The 12,231-nt window shown below is 38.9% G+C and overlaps 1 protein-coding gene across 1 annotated transcript in view; it reads right to left on the reverse strand.

Moving 5' to 3' along the window:
• Positions 1-385: 385 nt before the first annotated feature.
• Positions 386-12,231, reverse strand: part of Fem1c (fem-1 homolog C) — a 28,221-nt gene continuing 16,375 nt past the window's right edge. The window contains exon 3 of the mRNA XM_006977662.4: positions 386-5,010. Within this exon, the coding sequence (XP_006977724.1) occupies positions 3,701-5,010 (1,310 nt within the window). The 3' untranslated portion in view covers positions 386-3,700. The remainder of the gene's footprint in view (positions 5,011-12,231) is intronic.

Below are 12,231 nucleotides of genomic sequence, written 5' to 3' on the forward strand. Positions count from 1 at the left end.
AACTTAAGACATAGGAAAAGGAACTTATCCCTTAGTACTTGAAATAAAAGTATAGAAAACTTACCTTCATTGTATGCATTATCACTGTACATGCTTCTAATTATACGGAATATTAAAGACAAGCACAAGCTTAAAAGTTTTCTGTGCTTTTCACTAGTCTTCCTAGTCTGTAGTTCCTATGGTATTTACTAGAAAAAATTCCATCAGCTATACACAAGTCATCTTATTTACACAGCAGGCTACTAGTAAGAGGCATGGGTAAGTTCTAACTGGCTGTAAGTTATTAAGTAGGCAGTTTTCTAAAAAAGGAATCTAGGAACCCACTGTAATATATTTCCAGGTTAACCCTCATTAAGAATTAAGAGTTAATAAGAGCACACTTAAGTTTGGTGCAAATTTAATTTTATTAAACCTTACAATGCTGTGGCATATCGTTTTTTCCATCGTGTGACAATTTATTGGCTGGCATCTGATTACAGTACTTCTTTTAAAAGATACACAATGGGAACCAACAAAAGGGAGAGAAACTAGCTGTTTAGTGATACACAGGGGAAAAGAAAAGAAAGAAGATGACAAGCAATTCAAGTTTCCTTAGTACCTAACTGTAAAGTGGTCCAAGTTCCGGGTGATGGTGCTGCTGTAGAGGGTAGAAGAACACTATTCCTCACCTAGACCCTGCTGGGAACTATCACAGGGATCAACACACCTGTACTTTCAGCTGAGGGCTTCTGCTGGGCAATTTGATTTTAAGAAGCCAAATTTCCAAATATAACCTAAACAATTTCTCAACTTACAGTAAATGGGGTTTTTAAAAATATTACAAATTACTTCTTTGCAAATGAGCAATCACTTAACTTCAAAATCATAAAGGACACCAAGTTATCTTGCTGATTGGGGCTTATGCTTGTCAGACTAAGAATAAAAGAACAAAAAAATGACATTTTTAAGTCTATAGTTCATTTGCCTTTGGAAAGGAGACTGGTATCTGAATAAAATAACCATTTCTCTTACAAAAATGATCAAAATTGTAGAACATCTCAAATTCAGAGGCATTTCTGGAGAAACATTGAGATTTACACATTAATACCAGCCAATACTACCATGCTACAGTGTCCATTTAGTTTGATTCAAATGAGTACAATTAGATCATTTGCTCATCATGGACAAAAACAAACCCACAAACTTAACAACTGTATTTTATTCAGTCTCACGATTTTCTGATGAAGGCCCTAACAGTTATCTGAGGTTGCACTCCTGAACCAACTTACTCTAAAATAAAATTCTGGCTAATTCTGAGCTACTTAACTGCTTTTTCAAGAGCTCCCAATGGCATTTCTGGAGTGGACAAACAAAAAAGGGAGAGCCACATCCTGCCTGCAATATAGTACTGCAGTTTTCAAGACTAGAGACCAGTTCCAAGTTATCTGTTCCACTATGTGAAGATATCCTTACTTCATACAGAGTTATGAGAGTCAAGTCCACTTGTACAACAGTGAGCCTTAGGATGAGCCTTGTTCTAAGAACACGTAAGCCAGGCTCTTCTGGGCAAAGGGGGAGGGGTGTGCAGGCATTAAATCCCTTAAAGTCAAATTGTCATCTTTTACCCCAAAAGTGAGATCAACCAATGATGATTCACTAAAATGGCCAAGTTTTCTTTTCTTTGTTTAAAAAACAAAAGGTAGTTCAAGCATATATAATTCTCATACCATAAAGTTAGAGGCAGATGATTTCAAAATAGTTTGATATTTCTAGAGTATCTGTCTAAATGACATATGATTCTTATGTATAGCAGCTCAAATATTTTATCAGACTTGCCCACAGTAAATAAAACACAGTAAAACATCTTCATAAGTTTGAAAAGAGCCCACTGATAACTAATCCATTTTCCCAATGGTAAAATTTTAAAATGTAGTAAAATGAGTGAAGATACCTTTTTAAAAAAATTAAACCTCAATTGTTTAATGAAAAAGTCTCCTGTCCTTTATTTACTACTCTTTATTACAAATTTTTACTGAATAAAGATGATGTGATTGCAATGACAATTCTTTAAATAACATTACATCAACCCTTAGGATAAACGTCATCCCCTAAACCCAAGTGACCCAGATCATCAAGTTCACAGGGGAACTGACTTGTTTTTCTAGAATCAATAGGAGCATTTCATTCAGAACAGTTTTTTTTGTTTTTTGTTTTGTTTTTTTACTACATCTGCAGGGCAATGTGTACCATTGTAAATTCTATTGAGTACGGTAAAGTGCTGAGTGATTACCTGAATCTTTTCAATTTCCACTTATCTTTTCTTAAGTCAAAGAAGCCCTTTCTGTGGCATTAACAAATCTATGATAGGAAAAAAAAATAAGTGAGAGGAGAAAGAGAGGGAGGAGGGGAAGTGGCAGGGAGAAAGAAGGAAAGGAGGCGCTTTCATTAAGGGGACAGAAATCACTGTGCGATCTTTTGTGTTTAATAGGGTGACAAATAATTGAGATCAAAGTAATTCATGCACGTTATCTTTGAAAGCTATACATAAACTTGAAAAAAGAAAGAACACTGTTATTGACCTTTGATACTATGGCAGTAAATTGCATACTAAAATACCTTAATTATCTGAGATGCCTAGATCTGGCTGGGCAAGCAGCATCATGCCACTGACATGCTTTAGCCTTTTTGTAACTCAAAGTGGTCTGCAGTTCAATGCCTGGGAGCTCAATGTGACTCGCTAAGCTGTGGATGGACTCTGAGGTTAAAGGGAAGCCATTCTCTACACCTAGTCACACCATCAGCACAAGCAGGACAACGCTGGAGCAGTATGAAAGGCAGGTCACTTCAGAAAGTTCTTCCTTTACTGCGCGAAAGACTAAGACGACAGACCTGAATTTAACTGGGCTAATGAGCGGGAAGAGATTCGTTTCCCAAATTTAGCATACAAAAACTTTCTGTGAATTGAAGAAAGAAACCTCAGATGTGAAAAAACAAAGCAAAACCAAACCAAACATAAAACTAAAAAAAGCTTGAGCTCAAATAGCTTACCGGCAACTCTAGAAACTGACATGCTCTGAGAGTACTTTTGTGAAATGAACTTCCTAACTTAAGAAAACAGTGTTTTGAGTTAAGTTGACCAATTGCTGCATAGAGAATATGCCAACACACAATAGTCCAGTTTAAGCCGGTGCATAGAGAAGATAAAGCACTTATGGTTACTGCAAATGGTGAACAAGTCCATAAGGTTTTTGACCTAGCATGGATCCAAAGGTTCGGGGAACATTGTAGCAGAAATGGTTAGGGAGAAAAAAAAAAGTAGAAAGGGGCAAAACTTGAAGACTGAAGAAGTGGGAGCCGGGGAGGATGACTTTCAACTGTATAAAATTCACAAACTAGTAAAGTATAAAGACATCACTGAAAACAGTTAACTCTGTCCCTGACACCCAACAGCAAACAAAACCAGAATGGCCTTTGGCAGACAGTTTTAGAAATTTGAATATGACATCACATTTCTCAATAATTCACAAACAATATATTATACGGTATATTTATATTAAATACTGGGAAACCAATCCTGCACATTTGATGCTTACAATGCTTTAGCCAATGAGAGCACAATGATATCAAGCTAAATGAATGCTGGTGTTATCACAACAGTGCTCAGTTATGAAACAACTGTTACCAATTCGTGCTTTAACAGTGCTGACGTACGTTCGAATTATCATCTATGAAGTGAAACAAAGGTCTCTAGCTTTTCTGGGATATGCCCTTTATAATATATTCTATGATTCACGATGACACGAGCAGCGAGACACTGCAATGTGGTATGATTTATGGGCTGGATCAAATTTTTAGCTATCTCCTTCTCGTCCAGTAAGTCACTAGCTGTTTGTTTGTGTAAGTTTGTGGCATCAAAATGTGCACCTGATTTAATAAGGAGATTCATGATGTCTGGATGGTTGTTCAAAGCAGCGATATGTAGAGGACTGTTGTCATCAGAGTCCCTGACGTTCACATCAGCACCACATTCTATCAGTATCGCAGTAACTTGCAGAGATGGAAACTTACAAACAGGGTACCGCCCTACACAGGTAGTATTCTTGTCCACAGCCAGATGCAGAGGGCTGAAGTTATTCTTTCCTCTTGGATGCAGCTTAAGAAACCTGTAGATAGTCTGCTTTTTGAAATGATCCTGTTCTAGAGTACAAGGAACTTTTTCTAATAAGCAAATTAAGTGCAAAATGATGGAAAGAGCCTTATTCAATTGCAATGGGTCAGCTGGACACTGAGTTTGTTTGATAGCCCGCTCAATTTCAAGGACGCTTTTGCACAGTATGCCCATGAGATCATCAAATGTAACAGTAGTACCCAGCAAGCCTTTAGCCCTGTCCTGTAGCATAAAGGAAAATAGTTCCGCAAAAGAGAGCAAGCTGCTGGCAGTCATTGGGCTTAAAGGGTCCAAATTGCTCTGCTGCATATCCAAAGCATACTTCCATAGGTTGATGCATCGTTTAAAGTTTCCAGAGTCGGCATAGACAGCGCCCCTATATCTAATGTAGTAAGAGGTATCAGGATGAGAAGGACCGAGAATACGTTCTCTAATTAACAGGGCTTGCATTCTCATCTCATCAGGATCAGCAATAAGACCTTCTAGCTCTTCTGCACTGTTTACCTCCTTGGCATAATCATAAGCCATTATTAGTGTCTGTGGAACTGGTTTACTAATTATATTAGTCCTATCACTGTACCTCATGTTCATTGCCTTTTTCCAGTATTTCAAAGCCCCAAGTAAATCTCTTTTTTTATCTACAAACGTAGCTCCCAGAAGCTCTAGAGCATTGATACGTTCTGTTTTGCTGGTCTGGGCATGGTGTGTGAGAAAATCCACAATATTGGTGTGACCAGTCACACTTGCTGAGAGAAGAGGAGTCATTCCATAGCCATCTTTTTCCATCTTGGCACAATACATAAGCAGCATCTTCATGATGTCCAAGCTTCCAGACTCTGCACAATCATGCAATGCAGTATTGCCTTAAAGAGAAGGAAAAGAACACACTTTGAAGGACCAGGCTATAATGTAACTTTAAAAAAAAAAGAAAAAAGCACAGGCAACTCCAGCCAACCATAAGTAGGACATATAATTAAAAGAAGAAAACGATTACCTTCAGCACCTAATACTAAGTGTCTGATATATGATAAGGAGTGGAAGAGGTTATTTACGAAAATTCTTGAATGAGTTGACTAAAATGAGTATGAAAAGGAAACAAACAACCCACCCAAAATCACCAGATAAAGCTCCTTCATCAATGGCCCCTTGGCACTTTTCATTCATAGTCAAATGAAAGTGATATTCTCTGAACAAAAATGAATGAAATAAAATTAAATCATTTGCAGCTTTGCTGACAATCAACTTTCTGGGTCAGTTTCTCCATTTATAAATGGAGCTAAGATTCTTCCACTTAAGTAGGGGGCAATTTTTTTTAAAAGGACTGATTATCAAATGAGTTTTAACTGTTAAAGTCAAAATGTGTTACAAAGTATTACTCAAAACATTGCTCTCATAGGAAAAATAAGTTCACTAAAATCTGAAAAATACACGGTGGTTGTAGTGATATTTTGTTTCTGATCTAACAAAGCTTGCCTGAAGATCAGAGTTCAGAACTAAGCCACTAGTTAGCCATAAAGGCCAGGAAGTGGTGGCACACACCTTTAATCCCAGCACTCAGGAGGCAGAGGCAGACAGATCTTTGTGAGTTGAAGGCCACCCTGGGCTACACAAGACTGATCCAGTCTAACCTGCCTGGACTGAGTCTACCAGGTTGATCGCAGTCCTCAGGGGAGGACTTGTCCTGGAAGACGTGGGAATGGGGGGTAGGCTGGGGGTATGGGGAGGGATGGGAGGGGGGAGAATAGGGGAACCCATGGCTGATATGTAGAACTGAATGGTATTGTAAAATAAAATATATATATATTATATATATATTTTATATATATATGTAAAATATATATATATTTTTTCCATATATATATGGAAAAAAATGACATGTCATTAAATCTGGAAACATTTAAAAAAAAAAAAAAGATTGATCCAGTCTAAAAGAGAAAGAAAGCCGGGGTGGTGGCACACACCTTTGATCCTGCCCTTGGGGTCTCATGCCTTTAATTGCAGCACTAGGGAGGTGGAGACAGGAAGTGTTATGAATGGGTGGAGAGAGGAACATAAAGCGGAAGAGAGGAGCTCAGCTGTCTTTCAGGCTGAGGATTTGGTAGAGGTAAGAAGTCTCTTTAGTAGCTGGCTCCTTTACTGATCTTTCAGCATTTACCCCAATATCTGGCTCCAGGTTTTCATTATTAACATCAATTAGGATTCATGCTACAAGTGGTTCAATATAACTATTCAAAGGAGATATGATATACAAAACGCTTTCATAATGGGTTATTTACTGTTATAATTTAATTTTTTACATATTTTTAGATGTACTAAATGCTCTAACACTATCCCGTCACCCTGCACATGAATTAAGTGACAAAAGGCACAGGCATATTACTAACAGTCTATAGCAACGGTATGTATGCCATCAACATCAGACAGCCTATCTAACGGAAACAATAACCACTTGACCACTGATCACAAGGGAAGCCATCACGCAGCTCTTTGGTATGTATATACACGGTGTGCAGGAAGTGTCCGCAGAGCGTCACTTTGGGCATATACAGGAAGTTAACAAAGCGGTCTAAAACTGCCATTCACCATCAGAGATGCTGACATGGTTAACGTTAGACTCTACAACGGCATAAAATGTTCCCTGAATGACAGGGGTGGCTCACTGTACCAAACTGTCGTTGATGAACTTTATGTTAACCAGCTGCTTTCTGTCTAAGTGTTTGAAATTTGGGATATGGTTAGGCAAAGGATGACTGTGTGACCCAGTCCTCAATTACAACCTTGAGTGCTGAATGCCACGAGTATGTGTCTTAGACCAAAATAGCATATGTCTTCTCACTATTTGGGAAGAGTGCTCTTCATGAAAGGGAGAAAGCACACAGAAGCCTGCACATGCTCCCCCAGACCTCTCACCCTTATGATCTAGCTGTGTCTTGTTTTGACATCACTATAATAAATCTCACCTGTGAGAACTACTGCACAATGAGTCACTTTCAAACATCAGGGTGCTTCTGGGGACCTCCAACACAGTATGTATATCAGGAAGTGGTTTGAAGAAAAGTAACAAATCTACTTTATTAAAGGGGGAAAGACAGCATCATGGAGGGGCTCAGGAAGCAAAGTGCTTTCCACATAACCATGAAGATCTGAGTTTGAGTCCTCAGAAACCATGTGAATCTGGGCACAGTAGTGTGAGCCTGAAATCCCAGTCCTTTCACACCAAGATGGGAGGTGGAGGAGAAAAAGAAAGAAAGAAAAAAAATGCTTGTGCACCAACTAGTCTGGCATATACAGCAGGCAGGCAGGCACAGACAGACAGACACACACACACACACACACACACACACACACACACACACACACACGAAAGAAAAAAAAGGGAAAAAAAAGAGTGACCCTGCGAACACATGAACCATGGTATGCACATACATGACACAAACACAGGCAGACAGGCACAGGCAGACACACACACACACACACACACACAGAAAAACCACAGCCCATCAAGATGGCTTTGCGCCGCCAGACGGTGGTGGCGCACGCCTTTAATCCCAGCACTCGGGAGGCAGAGGCAGGCAGATCTCTGTGAGTTCAAGGCCAGCCTGAACCAGGAAAGTCGCAAAGCTACACAGAGAAACCCTGTCTCAAAAAAAAAAAAAAAAAGGATGGTTTTGCAAGTAACAGCACTTGCTGTCAATCCTGATGAGTTCTATCTACCCCTGGGTCGTACAAGGCTCAAGGAGAGAGCTGACTAGTTGTCCTCACCCCCACACGTCACGGCACACACTCCACCACCCCAACTACTAAGTAAGTAAATGTCATCTAAAATGATTTTCTCTTTTTAGTTACACATAGGGACTTTGAAACGTTTCAAAGGTTCATCTTGTTTGACTTCCCACAATAGCTTTAAGAAATATATGAGTTATCTACAATCTGTTTATTCTGTCCCAGATTTCAGTGATCAACAACAAAGTATTGCCAACCATCCGGGGCACTCAGAGGTTCTGATTATTGTTGTCATTTGTTTCAAATTCTAACTAAACATGACTACTATGCCAAGCACATTAAAAAAATTTTTTAAATATTCTGAAGTGAGAACCCCTATTTTTACCCCACAATAGATGATTTAAGTTAAAAAACCAAACAAACAAAAATTTAAGCCAAAAGAAAAAGCTTAGATAGCATTCTTTTCTATTAAGAGTAACATAAAATCAAGGATAGGGATGCAGCAAGTCAGTTTTAAATGAACTAAAATTCTGTATTTACTGAAAAAATTAGAATATGTGTATTCTGAATCTACCCATATACAGGCCAAAAAGAAAAAAAAAATCGGGCTTAAAGAAAAAGAAGAGGCTTTTTGTCTAGCAATGGCAGTGACAAAGCAGTCTGGTCACCAAAAGACCAAAGACTAGGAGAGCCAGACATGACTGCACATCTCTAATCCACCACCTAGAAAGCAGAGTGGGAAGAGCGCCAATTCCAGGCCAGCCTGCTCTACACACCAACAAACAAAGCAGAATACTTTTCCACTTTGCCTAGTCCATCTGTCCTTCCTTCATTTTTGTTTTTGTTTTGCTACAGGTCCAGGCTGTTCTCAAACTGTTGAGCTATCTGTACTTCCCGAGTTTGGAGGTTACAGGTACACACCATCATGCCTAACAAATGTAAATCTAAAGTATACAGATACTACTTGGAGGATGAGACTGTCATAGCAGAGCTCAAATCATGTATGTGTGTGAATGTGTATGCCTGTGGAAGCCAGAGGCATTATCCTTCAGGCACTGTGATGGTTAATCCTTGTTGTCACTGGTTGGTCTAGAATCAACGTGCCTCTAAGCACATCTATTTAAGTACTCCAGGAAGGTCTAAGTGAGGAGTCAGGATCCTCACACCACCCCTGAGCAGATAGCATCTTCTGATGGCTTCACAGATACGAGGGTGGAGGGAGAGCAGGCTGGTTTCTGCTGCCTGCTTTCACCCTTGCTCATCATCAGCACATCTATCTTGTTACTACCACTGCTACTGTCGCCTGTGCTGACGCTAGGACCTACTTTCTCCAGCCTTCCAAGAGGGACTGAAGACCAGTGGCTCTCCAGGAATCCTCCGGGCCTTCGTTTCCAGATGGTTTGGAACTCCAGAGGCAATCTAGTTTCCTGGACTGAGCAGCTACTAACTGCTCTGCACCCTCAGCCAGCCACTGTGGAACTGACTTCTAAGAGTCTCTCCTAACTCTGCTTTGGCTCATTTTCAGGCTCAGAACTATGGCTTTAAGCATGCGGACCTTTGGGCACTGTTCCCTTTGTCTCCTGTAGCCCTTTCTCATGTGTGGTTTTTCTCTGTATCTCCATCTGACCATCTTCTAGTTCATGAATTTTCTAGTCTGCTATGACTAATCCACTTTTAAAAGCCACCCACTAAATTTGTTTAGTTCTAGAATGTCTATTTGGTTTTTTGTAGTTTCCAGGTTTCCTTTGAATATCCAATTTTTAAAAATCTCTTTGAATATGCTAACCCTCATATAAAAATTTGTGTCAATAACTGTATTCACTAAATGCCTTACTGGGCTTTTCCATCGGCTCTATGTTTCATTTTCTCTTCTGTGCATTCTCTGATGACAGCAAACAATCATTGGAAGGAGCTGGGGAGAATGCTCAGTCGGTAAGTGCTTGCCCTACAAGCGAGGCGATGACTTTGACTCCAGACCCTCAGTGGAGAGGATGCTGAGTGTGGTGGCACTCACTTGCAATCCCAGCACCAGGAAGGGAGTAGACAAGGAGAATCCTGGAGCTAGCCAGTCCGCCCAGCCTACTTACCACCTCCAAAGCTGTGGAGAGACCTCATCTCCAAAGTTAAGTGGAGGACACCTACCTGTATTAGGGTCCGCTAAGGGAATGTGTGTGTGTGTGTGTGTGTGTGTGTGTGTGTATGTGTGTTTCATATATAGGAATACTAAGGTCAAAAAGAGAAGCATTAAACCACAAAAGGTTTCCCATTCATTCTCTGCTAGAAAATAACATCAACAGCAGTCTCACTAGAACCATAGCTGAGACACGGAATCACTATGAAAATCCTTAACAGACAAGAACTATCAAATTGGAATTCTAGATTCACATCATGAATAAATAAAAATAACAAACACTATCAGATGAAGAAAATTAAAATATATATTACTAGGAAGAGCCTAAATATCTTGGAGTATTTTTTTTTTTTAGCAGAAGGAATAAGTATATGGCAGCCAGGAGACATGGGCATAGATACACAAAAAAAGGAAATCTGTGAGTATAAATCTAAGTAAATATAACTTTCTCAACAATATCTTGTGGGCTTGAAATACTACATATGGAAGTAAAACACTTGGCAGCAAAATCCCCCAATATAAGGAGAACAACTGCAGTAGAGTCCTAAGGTCTCACTGTTGGAAAGGAAGAGAAATGTATGCCCAAGTCCTACTAACAAGGGTAACCACTATAAAAATAGTTCAAGGATTTTAAAAATGATGAGTCAAGGTTTTTCCTAAATTATAGAGGAATAAAAAAAAAAATTAGGAATAATCCAAAGAGCAAAAACAAAACAACCCCCCCCCCAAAAAAAAACAGGCAAACAAGAAACAAAAAACAAACAGGTAGACCCTAAAGGGAGCCAAATGAAAATCCAACTCCAAGAATAAATGCTATTAAATGGAGATGAATTAAATGATACTACTAGAAGAAGAAAAACGACTAATATGCAAACAGAAATCCATGGCACACTGTATGTATGCAATACACACCCTAAACATAAAAAGAGAGGAATATTAGAACTAAAAATGGGGAAACAATGACAGGAAATATTTTTCCCCAAAGATACATGGAATATACAAATACTGATCATAATCTAGGCCATAAAGTTAGTTTTAAAGAGTATCAAAAGACCAAAGTTGGGCAGTGGTGGCACATGCCTTTAATCCCAGAACTTGGGAGGCAGAGTGAGGCTTACCACTGAGTTTGAGGCTAGCCTGACTACAGAGCAAGTTCTAGGATAGTCATGGCTACATAAAGAAACACCATCTCAAAAAACAAAACACAAATCAATAACTTAAAAAATCTTATATATTTTAAATATTATATATACATTATATTTTTAAATATATTAAATTTTAAAACTCATTTTAATAAATAACCCAAGTCAAAGAAGAAAGTCAAAAGGAAATTAACTGATTTGCAATTAAAGTACTAAATGATAAATCTTGGAGCTACAGCCAAAACTGTGCTCAGAGTAATACATCCTTTTAGATGTACATATAATAAACAAAAAGGTTTTAAAATAGCAAAGTTTGATCTCAAGAAATTATGAGAGGAGGAAAAAAATAAGCAGCACATTATACTCAGAAGAGGCATACATAAATATGCAGAAGTGAAAAAGAACCATTTCCAGAAACTATGAAGGAAGAAAAGAAGTGAATTAAGCCCAGAGAAAGTAGCAAATAAAAAAATGTAGCAAGTCTAAGAGTATGATTTCTTAAAATGTATTAGCTGTTATCTCTTTTAATCTTTAAGTACAACAATGCAAGGCAGAGAGCTAAATTCAATCCTACACACAAACAGAAAACCAAAACTTAGTGGTAAAACATAAATACACAGCTCCAAATGCTACTTCAGTGACATCATTCTGGGATCTCATTTTAAAAGTCAGTCATACTACACTTCTGTGAATGTTGTGTCTAGTAGAAGAGTTAAACATTCTCATCAAAGTTCAACCAACCCCACCGGGAGGTGGTGGTGCACGCCTTTAATCAATCCCAGCACTCGAGGCAGAGGCAGTCTGTGTGAGTTCGAGGCCAGTCTGGGCTAACAGTGTGAGTTCCAGGACAGGCTCCAAAGCTACACAGAGAAACCCTGTCTCAAAAAACCAAAAAGTTCAACCAACCCATCTCCCTAATTCATGCTTCCTCTTCAGAAACAGCAGAAAACCTTCACGATTCTGAAACCACGACTCTGTGCAGATAAAATCTTGGTTTTATTTTATTTTCAATATTAAAGTATCTTATTTGTTAACTGGGATACAGGTACACTATGGGATAGGGACTTTACATGGCAGTAGCATGTTCC

The sequence above is a fragment of the Peromyscus maniculatus genome, chromosome 19 (genome assembly GCF_049852395.1).
Source record: "Peromyscus maniculatus bairdii isolate BWxNUB_F1_BW_parent chromosome 19, HU_Pman_BW_mat_3.1, whole genome shotgun sequence".
NCBI classification, from domain to species: domain Eukaryota; kingdom Metazoa; phylum Chordata; class Mammalia; order Rodentia; family Cricetidae; genus Peromyscus; species Peromyscus maniculatus.